Source organism: Rousettus aegyptiacus, unplaced genomic scaffold (genome assembly GCF_014176215.1).
Source record: "Rousettus aegyptiacus isolate mRouAeg1 unplaced genomic scaffold, mRouAeg1.p scaffold_m13_p_7, whole genome shotgun sequence".
NCBI lineage: Eukaryota > Metazoa > Chordata > Mammalia > Chiroptera > Pteropodidae > Rousettus > Rousettus aegyptiacus.
In genome coordinates, this window is record NW_023416310.1 from 56938404 (window position 1) to 56955460 (window position 17057).

At 42.1% G+C, this 17057-nt stretch overlaps 1 protein-coding gene across 1 annotated transcript in view; it reads right to left on the reverse strand.

The window, feature by feature from the left end:
* ST3GAL5 (ST3 beta-galactoside alpha-2,3-sialyltransferase 5) overlaps positions 1 to 5324 on the reverse strand; it is a 59794-nt gene extending 54470 nt beyond the window's left edge. Inside the window, exon 1 of the mRNA XM_016136589.2 lies at positions 5118 to 5324. Within this exon, the coding sequence (XP_015992075.1) occupies positions 5118 to 5298 (181 nt within the window). The 5' untranslated portion in view covers positions 5299 to 5324. The remainder of the gene's footprint in view (positions 1 to 5117) is intronic.
* Positions 5325 to 17057: the final 11733 nt, after the last annotated feature.

The window sequence follows — 17057 nt, forward strand, 5'->3', positions numbered from 1 at the left end:
GGAGAAAGTGAAAATCAGTAGAATTAACAAAAGCAACTCTGGAACCCAATATAAACACATTCCAACACAAGGACCTTCCCCACACTTGAATATAATGGGAAACACAGGGCATGAGATGATGGGAAAGAGTGTATGCAAATTCTAAAATAATGGAGACCCCTACCCCCAAAAAGAAAAAGTAAGGGTGTGGGTTCTTAAAGTTTGGGATTATGAAGTGACAGAAGGAAAAGAACGAGACTGGTCATATTAAACCCCAAATTAGAAAGTGGCAATGACCCTAGCTAACAGTCAGTTACTGGAAACCTGAAGTGTGAAAGGCCTTGGTAATTTAGAGACTGAAGGAGAGGGAACAATCATAGAAAAGACAAAGGAAAGTTTTGTTTGGGCCACTTCAAGCTCAGAAAAGTTAAACATGTATGTATTTCAGGTCTGTAAGAGGCATGGCTAAAATATCCAATTTTATACCCCAATCATGCATCCCTGGTCTAAAAATTTGGGAAACCAGCATTTGGGCAGGCTCCCAAACAGGTATACCATCATCCATATAACCTGTTTTTAATCAAGCATGCAGCATGCACCTGGGAATATAGCAACAAGCAACACTGACAGTCTCTCCTTCTAAAAGCTCTCCTAATCTCATTTTAAAAATTGGACAAGTAGCTCTATCACCAATGTAATCATTTTCATAGTTTTTCTTTTTACCTTACTCTCACTGGACATGAGGGAAGTGTTAGGAGGCATTTTAGATTTGGGGTGTGTGTGTACATGTGTGCATGGGAAGGGGCTTAGAAAAAGCTCCCCCAGGAGGAAATGAGTAGGACTTGGAGGGGGGCAGGGGAAGGCAAGTGCCGCCTGCGCAGGGACAGCAGGCATTTAGGGGACGACTCTCAGTGGAGTGTCTGAAGGCCCAGCCCAGGAGGCAACAATGTACTAACAGAGGCTGGAAAAGACAAGCAGGCCAGGTCTTGGCAAGTTGGAATTTTATCCTAAAAGGAGCAACTAGGGAAGGGTGTGGGGTTGGGGGCGACTGAAATTGAAACTGGATTTTGGAGAGACCTCTCTTGAGGCTGGACTGGAGATGGAGAGGTCCTCTTGTGAACTGAGACAAGTCAGGAGGTATGGGTGGGAAGGTCCGACCTGGACCAGGGAACAGAGCCATCTCAGCCACCTCAGCTGACACTTCAGAGAATTTCCACAGGAGCTGTTCTGCAGGGTGGGGTGGAGTGGGGTGGGTTGGGGTGGGGATGCACTATATGCTACTAAGAGGGATGCACTTGCTTCACCTACCACCTGCAGGCCAGACTGCCTGCCTCTGAATCCTAGCTCTGTCCCCTAGAGTTATTCTTAACCTCTTGAATCCTCAATGCCCTCAAATGGGGATGATATCAAACTCATACGGATTTTTGTGAAAATTTTTAAGTTGAGAAGTTTTTATCTTTCTGGAAAATTAAAACTTTGATCTACTTGTTTCTTTTTAATTTTTCAAATGTAGCTACTTGAAAATTTTAAATTATATGTGTGGCTTGAGTTATATTTCCACTGGACAGTACCGGCCCAGAGGAAAGATAAGCAGGATGCGCCAGCCATCAAATCCTGGATGACTAAGGATTTGATTGCAGAAAATGACAAGCAAAGAGAGTACTGGTGGCCTTGATGAAGTGTCACTGTCCTCCTCTCTTGCTGCTGCAGTCTAGATAAGAAATGAGAACAAGACATTAAAGGCAGAACAGAGGTGAAGAATGATAGAAGAAGATGAAAAAGCAGAAAGTGATGAGAGGAAAGTCAGGGTAGAAGGAACGGTACATGTGTAATAGAAACACTACTCCTGCTCTGAACATAACACAATAAGTCTTTAATTGTAAGAATGACACCCAGTCTTAAAAAAGCCTTGATGTTCACAAGACAGAACAATTTCATCAAAGTACACTTTTAAAATTTAATTTGTTTTCATCAATTTTCCCTTTTTGAATTAATCAAATCATATCATATGACACTTAACTATTATGATTCCAAATATTAAAAACTTAAAGGGAAAGGGGGAACATTCATGCATATAGGAGTTGATGAACTACCCAATCACTTAATCCTAGATATTTTTTTACACCATGTAAGAGGAGAGCAAAAATGTCTTGTATAGCTTCAAAAGACAAACAAGAAATGGGCTTTTCCTCTAGGGCAGCGGTCCCCAACCTTTTTGGCACCAGTGCTCCTGTGAGAATCTAATACCTGATGATTTGAGGTAGAGCTGTGGTGGTGATGCCAGCGCTGGGGAGCTGCTGCAAGTATAGCTAAAGCTTCCTTGCTTGCCCACAGCCTCACCTCCTGTGCTGCAAGCACAGAGTAAGCTTAGGTTGCTTGCCCACAGCTCACAGCCTGCTGTGTGGCTTGGTTCCTAACAGACCACAGACCAGTACCAGTCTGCAGCCTGGGGGTTTGGGAACCCCTGGTTTAGGGCATAGGGGAATTTTTAAGTAGAAATCCAGAGGTGCAAGGAAGACAGGTCAGAGAAGTAGAAACAGAGTATAGAAAGTACAATGTTACAAATACTAAGGCAGGAGAGGTTCCCAGGAACCTCTGCAGTAAGAAACAAGGGAAATTAGACAAAGAAAAGTTTGGCCAGAGAAATTCTTCCCCGAAGACACACTCTTGAAGCAGAAGGGTTCCCACAGCTCAACATGTCCTGCTGCTTGACCCAGGGGAGACTGGGACCTGGAGGTGACTGCACTTGCCAAGAACACATGGGGCACAGCCAGGTAGAAACTGGCCATGACTCCCTGTCTAACTCCTGCTTCAGTCTCCTTGGTGAAGTGACATCAGCTAGTAACAAGGAACAACCAATGTAGTTATTTCAAAATTGGAATAAAACGGCTTTGTCTGTAGCTCCCAAAGCTAAGCATGCACACAACCCATGACCCCGTATTCATACTTCTTTGTATACCCCCATCAGAAATGCATACATACGTATACCAAAGATAGGTATGCGAACACTCACAGCAGTATTATTTGTAAAACCCAAAATGCTGGCAACTACCCAAATGTCCATCAACAGTGCACAGATTTGGTCACTCCATGACCAAATCAGCAATAAAAGTGAACATACTATCACAGGCAGCATCATGAGTGAATCGGAGAAAACTAATTTGTAAAGAAAGATGGACACTGTAGGATTCCATTTATATAAGTGCAGGAAGTCAAGGAGGGTAGTGACTGGAAGGGAGTGTAAGGGCAGAAATATCTTCCTGCCTTGCCTTCTAGATTCTTTGGCTGTTCTAATAATTAAATTGATATAATGCATATTAAGTGAAGGAAGACAAATGTAATATGTACCTAGGGGAGCCCCATAAAGATATGAAGACTGAAAAGGCAGCCGGGTAATTTTTAATATCCTTTTATTGTCTATTCACCTCCCAAGAGACAACCTGCTAAATAAACACCCTCACTGGTGTCAAATAGGCCAGCAAGGAAAGCGGGGAAGAACTGCAGGAGACAAAATCAAAGAACAAAGAGTCTGTTCTTATTCTCCCTTGAACATATCCTTTAAATTCAATACCAATCAAAACAGACCGGTATAGTAACATGGGGCAATTTGATAGTCTACGCCAAAATCATAAGCATTTTCAAAACAGGCAGTCATAAAGGCAAATTTTTAGAATTTATACCTGTCAGCCCTCTCTTCCATAAACCTCTTCATGCCTTCCTATCTCACCCATTTCTTTTCTTGCCTGGGGAAAGAAATGACTAATTATAAGGAAGGTTCATTTCCTCTCACAGAAACAACATCACTCACATAATGGACAGACACGTAAAAAAGCCCTGTGCCATGTGGTTACAGTACTCTTGAAGCTCATAGCAGCCTCTCCTTGCCCAAGCATTGGTTGGAATTTAGGTGATCCCCAGCTCTATGAGCAGGGATGTAAGACATGCTTCTCAGTTTCAAGCTTTCATGATTACACATATGGAACCACAACCCTTTCTGTTTTTGAGCCTGTATCCCTTCAATCAACAGACACAGGTACCTCTTCCAGCTTCAGGACATGCGACCTTCTGTAGAAGAGGATTAGCAGTCATAAACCAAGAGGAGGGCTCCACTAAACACCAGAAGGCAAGAGATGAGTCTCCTTCCTCTTAACAATCCCAACACCCAGAAAGGTGCTTGGCAGAAGAGCAGGCAGTCCAAGGGTGCCAGAAAAAGCACCGCAGGTAAAACCATTTTCCCTTTTAAACGAATGCTACCTAATTAAGCAGAGGCCATTATGTACACTAATTAAAATATGAGAACATAAAATCATTCTTTCAAGTCAGCTAGTGATTCTGCAGGGCCCTCTATATCTTAAATACATTTTGTGGTCAGAACCATGGAACGAGGTCACCTGGAAGTGACCTCGACCATGAGTAGAACAAGCTTCTCGGCATAGACCAGGAGACCGAACCCCACAGGGACATCAGTGTTGGCCAAGGTCACTCAGCTAGTGTGGAGTAGGGGCAGGACCCTGCCTCTCCTTATTCGCCGCTCGGAGATGCTCTCTAAAAACCTTGCGTTACTTATACACTAAAGGCGTATAACGAACGCACACATTGGTTAAGTAACTGCTTGCAATTCTGAAGAAACCAAAGGTCACCAAAACATCTCTCCCACAGGGCTGGTCGCAGAGAGTGGCAGGGAAGGTCACTGGCGAATTTCTACCTGCAGACATCACACATCCCGCCTTCCCGATTGATGCAAAGGGCGGTATCGGGAGCTACCAGTTACCTTGCGGGGAGTCCCCCAATCCGGTCCTGGGGAAATGAGTTAACTCGGCTCTGCTGGCTCGGAAGCTTCCAGCAATAAATTAAACCCCGAACCGCTACGGAAAGCTGTAAGGAAAGGGCCACTGCGGCTGGACTGGGCACCCAGGCCGTTCGCCCCTACGCCTCTACAGCGGGCCGCAGCGCCCCACGCCTGACCAGCCACGACTCAGCCCGCGTCCCCGCGAGGCGCGTCGAGGGGCGCCGTACTCTGGGCGCTGCCCGCGGGGGCTGGGGCGGAGCCCCTAGGCCCAGACAGGCAATGACAGATCGCCGCCGCGGCCCCCAGCCCCGTGTCCCGCTGCGCCGAGGGAGGGGGCTGCGCCACGTACCTCGGCCGGCAGGTGCCGCAGCCGCCGCCGCCTCAGTTCGCGGCTGCAGGGGACGCCGCTCCGCGCCGCCCGCCGCCTTCGTCTGCATACTAAAGAGGGGGCGTCTGCTGGCAGCCAGCGCCGGGTCCCGCGCCCCCGCCCGCCCCCAGCGCGGCGCTCGCGCCCATTCAGTCGCGACCATCCGCTGCCCAGCGCGGATGCGAAGGAGGGGCGTGGGGGCGGGACCGCGCGTCACGAGGACACGGGACACCAATCGGAGTGTGCGAGGGCTGCCGCGGCGGCCCCGCCCACGGGCCGAGCAGTCCCTCCACCCAGCTGGGTTCGGGGTGCCGGGCGCCCCCAGCTGGACGCACCCAGGGCGGAGGGCGAGCTGGGGCTGGGGTCGCAAGCACCCACTGCGGTCTCGAACTCTGCGTGCGGATAGATGGTGGAAGGAACGAAAGATCAGACTGGTTGGTTATAGGTTTTTACTGCGCAGAGGACTCGTGAGTGCAGAGCCAGTGAACGAAGGGGCTTCGCATATTCGCGTGCTTTCTTTACGCGCTAACACAACCCCCAGGCCAACCCTGGTTCAGAGCTCCTGGGGCGGTAAAAACCTGCACCAAGGCAGCCTAGCCGTGTCTGGAGACTTGCGGAACAGCTTTATGTTGTTCCACGTGTAGGATAAAGGAGTGTGAACACTGATTACCCACCAGTGTAATAGATGGGTAATTGGGGCCCAGAAAGCAGACGTGAGTCACCCTAACTCATTGTGGGCATTTAGTGGCAGAGCCAGTATCAGAACTTGCGCTTGGAGCATGCCCTTCTGGAATCCCCTTTGATTCTGGAGAGGAAATGTCATACAATTTTTAAAAAGTATTAGTGAATCCCAAAATTGAGAAATTAATAAGAGTTTAAAACACTGATGTTACCTCCGTAACAGATATATGTGTATTGTGTGCCTGTGACGTTCCTGTGCCTTTGAACTTTCTGACTCTTCAGTGATACCGTTCTGCTTTCAGAATTTTCTTTCAGGTTAGTGAACTCAGAGCATCTTGTACATGTGCCTGCGATACTGCTTTGGGTTTGAAAAGGAAGATCCTAGACGTTGAACAAAATATATTGCATAAACCCAAAGTTTTGTCACCTTTTTTTTTTTTTTTTTGCAACAATTTGCACAAGGTTTGCACAGCTCCAAACAGTTTGAGGATGCCTGCGTTCTTCCCTTGGTGGGGGCAGGGGTTCTGGGAAAGAATGTGTATCTGGGTAAGAAAGGTTAGGAGGGAAATCTTGGAAATGGTGAGAGGACTCTGCCTTTGTACCTCCCAAAGAGATTTCGCTGTTAAAATGTTTCCGGATTATTCTAAGGTGAGGACAAGAGCATTTTCAAAAAATTGGAGGAAAAGCTGTCACTGGGAGATCTAATCCAGAAGTTGGCCAAGGCTGGCCAGGCAGAGCAATTGCCTGAGTCAGTGACAGCTGCAAGGAGAATGCTGAGCACCTCACTCCTTCCCTCTTGGAGACCAGCCTGAGGCCTGCTTGCTGAATCAGACAATTTACCTCTATTTGCCTCAGCTGCTCTTCCTCTTTGCTCATGGATACTCTTTGTCCACAGAGCTAGGCCCTGAAAGCATGGAGGTCAGCAGTACCCTTGCTTGGAAGAGTCAGGGTAAGGTAGTGGTGAGGAAGAAAGGGAGGTTGAAGCTGTCTCCTATCTCAGCCTAACAGGACAGCTGGTTAGCTTACTCTGTACCCACTAACTCATTCACCCTACTCACATTTTATGGAGAGGTTGACCCACTTGTGTACCAGGACAAGTCCTGCCCCCAAAACGTCCTTTTCACTGGCCACAGAGCCATTCTTAGCTACTGTTCTGGATTAAAACAGAAAACTCCATGCAGTAGATTAGGATCAGCCAGCCAGCGCTAGATCTCAAAGCCTCACCCGGAATCTCTTCAGGTCAGTGGCTGGTGTCAGAAAAGCATCTAGACCCTGACTAGTAAAGAGACTATTTTTAAATCCAAGACAGCAACCATGATTTTTTAATTCTTTAGTTCCTTTTGCTCATTACTTTGGTCATTCTGTAAGCTGTCATTTTGGTTGCCCCCAACATCCATCCCACCCTTCCCTTTGTGATGCAAGGTACAGTTGAGGTAAGTTTGCCCTACTTTTAGCTCTAATTGGTCTAAGTTATAGTTCTCAAAGTATGGTCCACGGACCTCTCTGATGGTCCCTGAGGATCTTTCAGGGAATCTCCAAAGTCAAAGTTATTTTGTAATAATCTAAAATGTTATTTACTTTCTCACTGATGATACAAAAGCAAAGATGTAAAAAAATTTCACAAATCAAGGTAGTGAAACCAAACTGTACTAATATCCTCCACCACCATGTTTTAATGGCAAAACAAAACAAAACAAAACAAAACAAACGGTTTCACTTAAGAATGTTCTTGATGGAGCAGTGAAACAGTAAAAACTATTAACTTTATTAAAATCTCAATTTTTGAATGTGTGTCTTTTTAATATATGATAAAATGAAAACTGCACATAAAACACGTTTGAAGTATGTTGGTTGTATAAGAAGAAGCATTTATGTAATCACTTGCATTGCAAGCTGATCTAGCTGTTTGTTTTATTTCATGAAACAGCATTTTTACTTGAGAAAACAATTGACAAATTATGGTTATTCCAACTTAGGTATTTTCTTGAAAACGAACTGAGTGAACCTGTCCGCTCAAGGAAAACAATCGACTGTTTATTGCCAATAATGAAAAAATTCCAGTTTTCAGAAGAAATTTAGAATTTTGGGAAACTTATAAGTTTCACAGCTTCTCAATATTTAAGGATCTTTTTTGATAAGATCAATAGTGATATTAATGAATGTGATTTTTGGATATTGGATAATGTATAATATTTCAAAATTTGGAAGACCTGAATTTACTCAGTGAATCAGTGTTTCCCAGTGGCTAATGCATGATGTTACAAACTCATTAATTAAAAATGCAAGGCAGACAATAGATTTTAATTTAATAATATTAAAAGTTTATAGATAAGGTTTTAGATTCCACTGTGTAACAAACTTTGAAGAAATTACCTCTTGTAAAGTTTTGGTGTAGTATCAAAGAGGAATATCCACAATTTTCTTAAAAACCTAGTAAAATACTCCTTCCTTTTCCAATTACATATTACTGTGAATCAGATTTTTCCTCACGTACTTTAACCAAGCAATATGCAACATATTGAATGCAGAAGCAAATATGAAAATGCAACTGTTTTCTATTAACCCAATATTAAAGAGAATTTAATTTTTAATTTGGCAAATAGCAATAGATAAAGCCTCTATTAAAAAGATACTTTGGGATCTTCAGTAATTTTTAAGAGTATAAATGGGTCCTAAGACCAGAGTTTAAGACTAAGCCAATAAAGCTGGTCTAAGCCACCCAGAGTCCTCTCATCCTCCTTACCACTAGGATTGGTTCATAGGTGACCATAGGAACCAGAGTGATCCAATGACAGGAAATCTCAGGAATTTATTGGATGGCGGGAGAGAGATGCTTTCATTTCCTGCTAGAAAGGAGCCAGGCAGTAGCTTCAAAAGCTACTGATTAGGTAGCCATTTTAGACTACCAGAAGAGCTTATCTTAGTAAGAGAATAATGCTATGGGAAGCAGAGGGAGAGGTTAGAAAGAAACCATTTCCTTTATGACATTTTTGAACCACTATATCAAACCGTCTCTGCAGCCCATCTTGCCGATTTACATGCCAGTTTTACAAGCCAATGAATTCTATTGTGGATTAAACTAGTTACCCACAAGTGCCCTAATTGATACATTTTGGACCTTTTCGTGTATATTTTCATCTAAACAAGTACCTAATGTCTCAGATAATATATTTCTAGGGTTTACTCAGTCATTCATTATCATTACAATACAAATTAGCTTCTGAAGTAAAGTTGGAAGGCAAAGCAGCAGAGTCTGTGAGGACAGGAACCTAGCACAGTTAGAGGGGTCAAAAGGGCTGACATTTTTGAGAGCAGTGAGGAACAGTGGCATATGATCTCGAACAGCAAGGTAATAGCAGATTTCCAATTTGCTTTGCTTTTATATATTTCACAAATTGGACAACAGGTGCATGTATTGCTTTTTTTTTTTTTTTAAGGAAAAACGATATTATTTTTTAATAGTCCACTGAATGGGAGCACAGGCTTAGAAGCAGGTTGGGATTGGGATATGGAAAGAGAACTCTTGGGCTAAAATTGCTAGGAAGGAAGAAAGAAGATCTGTAAGGAATGCCAATGGGCCCAGAAAACAAATTTCCTTTTATTTAGTTTGCCAAGAGCCAACCTCAAAGATCCAAGGGAATGAGCTGGAATCCCCAAAGGTTAAGGAATCATTAATTATGCATCAATCAAATCAGCTGAAATATTTGCAGTTAAGAAAAAAGAGAAGCCAGTGTGAAGATTATATTAACACTGGAAAAAACATAACATTGAGTAACATTTCATTGAGTGAAAACAGAAAAGTGGGACATAGACTATATGCAAATTTTTATTACGTGACCAAAAACTGGAAGAGAGTTTAGAAAAAGGAAACAGTTGTGGTGTTAGAGTGGTAGGATCGCGAGTACCTTTTTTTCCTTTTTAAGAAATTTCCTCATGTTGTTATAATATTGTGTTTTTTTTTGTAGTAAATAAAAATGAGAGGAGTCACTGGTTCAAATTACTGAGGTCTTGGAGTCCTTTCCAGATGGCCTGTTTCTTTGCGCTGGCTAAATGGCTCTCATCTGAAACCAAGACAAAAGCTGTGCCTTCCCCAGGGCCTGGCATTTTTGAAGCTCTTAGGGATGATGCTGATGTGACTATTTTGTAGATGGCCAGAGGAAAGAAGCAAAGGAAGTTTTAGCAGCCAACACTGAAAGTGCATGACATGGGGGGTCTGGAATCGCTGGCCCCCTTCCACCACCTTGTTTTGGGGGGTTCTGACCCAGCCATTGTCTTTGCCTTTTTTTTCCTGGTGGGCCTCACCTTCTATTCAACTCCCATCTCCGTCTTCCTGAAGTGCTGTTCCTCCCTCAGTCCCCAGGGGCTGGAGCACAGCTGCAGCCAACAGAACACAGACTCTGTCTGCTGCCCTGAAGCACAAGGGAAGTCAGTCCCCTGAGGTTTTTCTAGGAATGTTTCCTGTGAGCAATCACAGGAGAAGCAGGAGTAAAACAAACAAAGAAGGGGAAGAGACATTACAAAAACATCAGAGGAAGGCTGTCTGTTGGCAGAGGGCAGCTCAGATTGAGGAAACAATTCCACACAGACTGAATTTTTTGGAAGCTGTGGGGCACATCTTCACACATGTGGATTCAGGCACGTCTGCAGGCCTTCATTCTGTTCATCCTTCACCCATATGTTAAATCGCACAAACATTTGCCGAGTGCCTATCATGTGCCAGGTATTACACTAAATGCTTTACATAAATTAATTCATTTTATCTTCACAACGCCCCATTTTAGGTTGGGTCTTCTTATCCCCATATCTTATCTAAGGAAGGCAAGGCTTGGAAAAACTTAGGGAAATGAAGTAAACTGCCCAGGCTCTCATGGTTAAGAAGTAGCACACCAGGATTTGAACCTAGGCCATCGGACTCCAGAGGCCACCTAAGACATGGTCCTTGCCCTGAAGGACCAAATGGTCTACCTCAAGAGAAAGGTATTTAAAAACAAATGAACAAATAAAACCAGCAACAATGAGAGATAAGAGAAAAAATACTAACGAAGGGGCATGGGAATATCAAGGTTGGGAGCATGGCTAGATCTGCTTCAGAGCTCAAGGATACCTCTTGTTGAGATGTGATAATCAATTTTGAACAAGAACTACAAGACAAACAAAAGCTTTATTTTGCAGGTCTTTTTTAGCAATTGCAATCTGAGAGGCACAGATTTGGGTAGAAAACCCAACTGTGTACTGAGGGGAAAGAAAAGGACAGAGTTTCTAAAGACAGTAAAAGAGGGACTTTGAAAGGGAATTACACAAGTTACTTTGAAAGAGCTGTAATTGGTGCTGGCAAGCAGACTTACAGTATGCTGTACCTGTTTAATTGTTTATGTCTATTGTTAGGTGAAAATTTTATTTTTTTAAATAGAGTTCAGTGATGCAGAGACAGTTCTAGGACTGTATCAGGATGTAGCCATTTGGTTCAGCCCAGTTCAAAAATTCACTATCACAAGGGGGGGTTGGCAGTGAGCTCAGCTTCCCAGAGGCCCCCCAGCTCTATTTTGGACTGATCTCTTGATATACCGACTCCATTTCGATGATTTTGTTTCACACATCTCCCTTTTGATGATTAACCATTAGGAAATGTTGTGGGTACCTCATTAAAACAGTAATGAGGGACCAAAAAAAGTAATGAACCCTCACCAGGAAAGCTCATTCCAGGTATGTCATGTCTCATGCAGAAAGAAAAGCAGTATACAATAAGAGAGCTTATGGCTACATTTAAGCAACAAGGAGGCTTGTTGGAAACAGAGCTAAGTCACTTATTACACAGTTTAAAAGTTCCTTTGTAGAAGTGGTCTCAGTTGGATTTATTTATTGTCACATCCCAAGGCTTTGGGCTACTATTATACTGGTTGTTAGTCATTGTTCAATTCACCTGGCATAGCGTGAGAATTGAGTATGTTCATTTTGAATTAGACTAAAGAACTAGGAAGAGGTATAATGTTTTCTCAGAAGTTTTGTTCAGGCAAAAATTAGGTTACAATAGCAATATAATCAGTTAAATTAAACAAAGATGGTCAAAAGGAAGACCAAATGCAAGAGTTTCTGGGTGGAATCATGTATGACTGGCCTGGTCCAGGGCCTTGAGAGAGCCATCTCCATCGGATGCTATCTCCTTCAGTCCTAGAAATGAGAACTCTAGTGGTGGTCTTGGGTTGTTTACAGACTCAACTTTAGACCTGCAATAGGCGGAGATTACCATTCAGGTGTGAGTGTCCTTTTTAAATGAGAAAGGTGAATCCACGTTTAATCCATCCTTAAGTTTGGCAGCACAAGAGTTAGTACATAATACGTGACATGGCCCTAATCGGCAGGACCGAAGGGCATCTTTTTGGAGATGGACGTCATCTTAGAATTGGAGATCGCAATGCTGTAGGTCTCCGTCTCCCAGGAGTGCACTGTGGAATGATTGCTCCATGAGCTGTTCGTCTTAAGGAACCTTATCAATTCTTTGCAGAATATCAGGAGGTCTCCTGAAGATTCATACATTCCTGGACCTAATCTCATAGGTCTGCCAGTAATAATTTCAAACGAAGACAGACTATATTTGCTGAAGGGAGTAGATCTTAAGTTGAGCAATACCAAGGGAAGAGCCTCAGGCCAAGGCAGACCAAAAGACACTAGGAGTTTTGCCCATTGAGTTTTGATTACCTTGTTAGTCCATTCTACAAGACCAGAGGACTGGGGATGATAAGCACAATCGAAAGGCTGTAAAATCAGCCATATCTTAGAAACGGATCGTATAACTTGTCCTGTGAAACGAGTTCCCAGGTTGCTATGGATCTCTGAGAGGATTCTCCAAAGTGGGGAAGCTCTTCTCTCAAAGTAGTTCACTGACTGCGGAGGCTATGACTTTGTGGCAGGGGACTGCTTCCACCCAATGAGAAAATATACAAATCATCACTGACACAGATTTGTATCTTTCAGAAGGGGGCAACTGAATAAAGTCTTTTTTCCAGACCCCAAAGTGTCCTAAGGTGCAAGGGAAAATGCCCCATAGAGGTGTGAATGGCCTTTCCAGAATTGTGTGTCGGGCAAATTTGGCATTTTTAGTACACCTGGGAAGCTACCTTTAGAGACGGTTTACAGTAATATTGTTTTCTCCATAAAATCATTTCTTCAGTGTTCCAGTGAGTTAAGTCATATACATATTGTAATATGTGATGTATGCAATCAGGGAGGAGGAGGGGGTCAGTATTTGGACCTACCCATAAGTGTCTTTTACAGCCTTGTTCTAACCACTACTTTCCATTTTGTCAAATGTCTAAATGCTGTGCTTCCATAATGTTATCTTTTAACTCTCCAATTGCTTCAGCAGATAGCTCAAGTGCTTCCATTAGGGGCTAAGATTGTTTTAACACTGCTGACTAAGCAGCAGTGTCAACCAAATGATTATTTCTATTTCCTCTGTGTTTGCCATTGAATCTCCAGGGACTTTTATGGTTGCTAAAGATTTATGTAATTGGGGAGCTTCTAAGAGTTCTAAAAGAGAAGAACTGTTTTTTTTAATCTTTTGTACAGAAGAAGTCAAGAATCCTCTTTGTTTCCAGAGCATACCAAAATTATGGGCCACACCAAAGGTATATCTTCTGTCAATATAAATGTTAGCTGTCTTACCTTTGGCCAAATTGTAAGCTCGAATTAATTTATAGAGCTCTGCTTGTTGAGCAGAAGTTGCCTGAGACATTGGCCTGGCCTTAGTGGTTTCATTTAGAGAGACAATTGCATAGGCTGCTTGATGGTGGTTTGTTTCATCTTTTGTCATCAGTAAACCAAACTAATTCAGCATTTTTAGAGTTGTTTCCTATAAATTGATCAAAGGAGTTAGTAGTCTGTTTGTTAATGTCAGGCAGTCATGAGAGGTTTTGTCAGAGGGAAGAAGGAGGAGAGTAGCAGGGTTCTGAGTATTTCAGAGAGCAATAATTGCATTAGATGAAGATAATGAAAGAGTTTCATAGGAAGTGAGTCTGCTGGCAGAGAGGTGCAGAATTTTATGATTGCCGAAGATTGTTAAGTAAGGCTTCCACTGAGTGAGGCACATAAAGAGTCAGTAAAGAGCCCATTATTATCTTTTCTACATGTAGTAAGTTGGCAGTAGCTACAATAGCTCTCAAACAGGGAGGGAGAGTTTTGGCCACTGGATCTAATTGTTGACTGTGGTATCCAATGGGCCTATGTTGGCTTCCATGTTGTTGTGTCAAGATGCCTAAGGTATTTCCCGCTCTTCCATGGACAAAGAAAAAAAAAAAGGCAGTTGATAATTAGATTGTCCTAAAGCAGGCAGCCCTTAAGACTGCTTTTTATTTCATTGAAGGCTTTCTGGGATTCCTCTGTCCATGTGAGGGGTTCTATCTGGTCAGCCTTGAGAAGAAAGTAAAAGATTGAGCCATGAAAGAGAAATTATGAATCCAATTTCTATACTGTCCAGTCAAACCTAGGAATCTTCTGACTTGCTTTTTAGTATTGTGGATAAGATAAGTTAAAAAGCCTTGGATCCTATTGGAATCCAAGAGGAGATATTTATCAGTAACTAAATGTCCCAGATATTTAACTTGAGTTTTATAGAACTAAAGTTTCTCTTTGAATACGTTATGTCCCTCTTTTGCTAGTTTTCGAAAGAGGTGGAGGCTATCTTCAGGGGATGCTTCCTCAGAGGGTGAACAGAAGAGGAGGTCATCCACATTGTAAAAGGTTGGACTGCTAGGGGAATTCTGTATTGACAATATCTGCCTTTAACCCATTTCCCATTTGCCCTGATAACACTTGCTGGCAGCACTTGCGGCTGCAGCGTTTACCCCGAGATAACTCGCAGATCACATTCCTAACCTTACCCGTAAAGCTTGCCACAAAACATCTCACATTTCTTATTATTTTCTCATCACTCTAGTATATCAATAGTCTTTGGAAACAAATGACATCATTCTATTTATAGCATTCTGTTTTTAGTAGCGGTATTTCTATTTACAAAATACAGTAATTCTTGATCACTGACTCGATTGCTGAAAATATCAAATCCTAGAAAATGTAGCATTCCTACATGTGATATTAACATTGCTCTTGAACAATTGTTAGCTGAAAATTCATTTGATGAATTTGATTTATTTGTACATTTCTGTTACATTAAGATTAGAGACAAGTTCTGTTTAGAAATAACTCCAAGAATTTTCTATATTTTATTTTCACATTGAAAACCAGTCAGATTTGCTTCAGCCTCAAAGAGTGTGTTTATATAAAATTAAATTATTGTTGGCAGAGAGATGTACTTTTTTTCTAAATGGGAAATGAGTTAAAATTGGGAAAAGTAAGTCCAACTCTCAGTGTAGTCCTAAAGCAGTACTGTCCAAGTGTATTGTCCTTCACATGAAACTGAATAAAATTAGCTTTCAGGGTCAACAGGGATGATAAAGAAAGCACCGCAAAGATCTAGAACTAAAAAGAATTTACTTCCTGGTGTTACAGGATAATCGGACAGAGAGATGGGACACGAAGGCAATAAGCAAGAAGGAGCATTTGTTGGTGCCGGCACCGGCTCAGAGGATTCACATCCAAAGGCTGAGCCCCGATTGCAGCCGGGCTTTCCCTTTTATACACATCTTATACTTGCTTATATTTACAGACTTGCCTATTGCTTTCTATATAAGGAAAGTGTGTTTTGATTGTTTGTCAGGCCTTAAGGGGAGTGAACGACCAGAGCCGGTGGTCTGTGCCACGTCAACTGTGACACTGACAAGTCCCTTACCTATTGGGAAAGGGAAGTGAACAACCTTCAACCATTATAGGAAATGGTTAGCTCGGCACTGCAACCACAGTATGGCTAAAAGTAAGATATGAAATTTAGGGATGACTGGATGCCAGGATATGGCTATATTTATTTATAGTTCTTAGATCTTGAACAAATCTTCATCTTTCTGTGAAGAATTTTTTTTTTTTTTAAACAAGGAGGATAGGAGTATTATGAGGGCTTGTGCAAGAAATAACGAGGCCTTGTTTGAGATATTCCTCAAGGATAGGTTTGATTCCTTGAATGGCCTCTGCATTTAAAGGATATTGGTGGCTGTTAGGCAGAGGTTTATTTTATTCACTTTGAATTTTCATCACTGGTGTGGGATGATCGTGACCCATGTTGGCATTTTTTGACCAAAGTTCATTTGGAATGGAATTTAAAAGAGGATTTGGGTCAGTTAAGGTGACTGAAAAAGCTTCAATAGCTTTAAATGAGTCCTCTTGAAGGTCATTAGTTAGAAGCTCAAGATGTAAGACTATTTCTCCCTTTTGAGAGAAGAAAATATGGGCTTTGTGAGCTTCAAGAAAGTCTTATTCTAGAAGGTGAATAGGGCAGAGGGAACCAAAAGAAATCGTTGGGTTTCTTGAATAAGCCTGAGTTGAAAAGGAATTTGAAGGGATTTAGATGCAGTCATGAGTTGGCTGGAAACTCCCACCACTTATATGGTTTCAATATTCTGAAGAAGGGATTAACCCCGTGGTGGGATTAAGAACTGATAAGGTAACTCTTTAGCGTCCACTAGGAACTTGGTTATCTCATTTCCAATAGTTAGATCAATTTCTCTTAAAGAACTAGAAGCATGTGATAAATCTGCTTTTGATCCTCAGAGCAACTTTATTGCTGAGAAAATTTAGGTTGGACTCCTTGAGGAGGATTCATAGACTTTACAAGCTGTTGGTCTTGTGATTGCTTTTGAGCTTTAAACAAATTTTTCCCAATATCCAGCCTTTTTTTTTTTTTTTTTTTTGCATTAATTGCAGGCCCCTTTGAATGGTAGTTTGCCTTAGAGAATCTTAAAAGGCAGTTTTAGACCATTCTTGCAATTGTAGGCTCATTACTTGAGTTGTCTGAACTGGGCATTCAAGCCTGTGTAGCTTTCTTTTTGGTATCTTTTTGGATATTTCCGGAGAGTTGCTCAGCATAGTTTACTAATTCATGGATTTGCATGGTGGTCCAATGAAGCTGCTATTTTTCTTTTACCTGTTGTTCAAGTTCATCTTGTAGACCCTCCACAAAAGCTGAATTAAAAATCTATAAGTTGTCATCATGGACTTAATCTATGTCAGAATACTATTTAAATCCTAAAAAAAAATCTGTCATAATAATCAAAAACAGTTTCATTTGGCTTTTGAACATATTTTTGAATTTTATTTGAATCAATAACTTGAGGAAAATCTCAGGCATCTTATCAT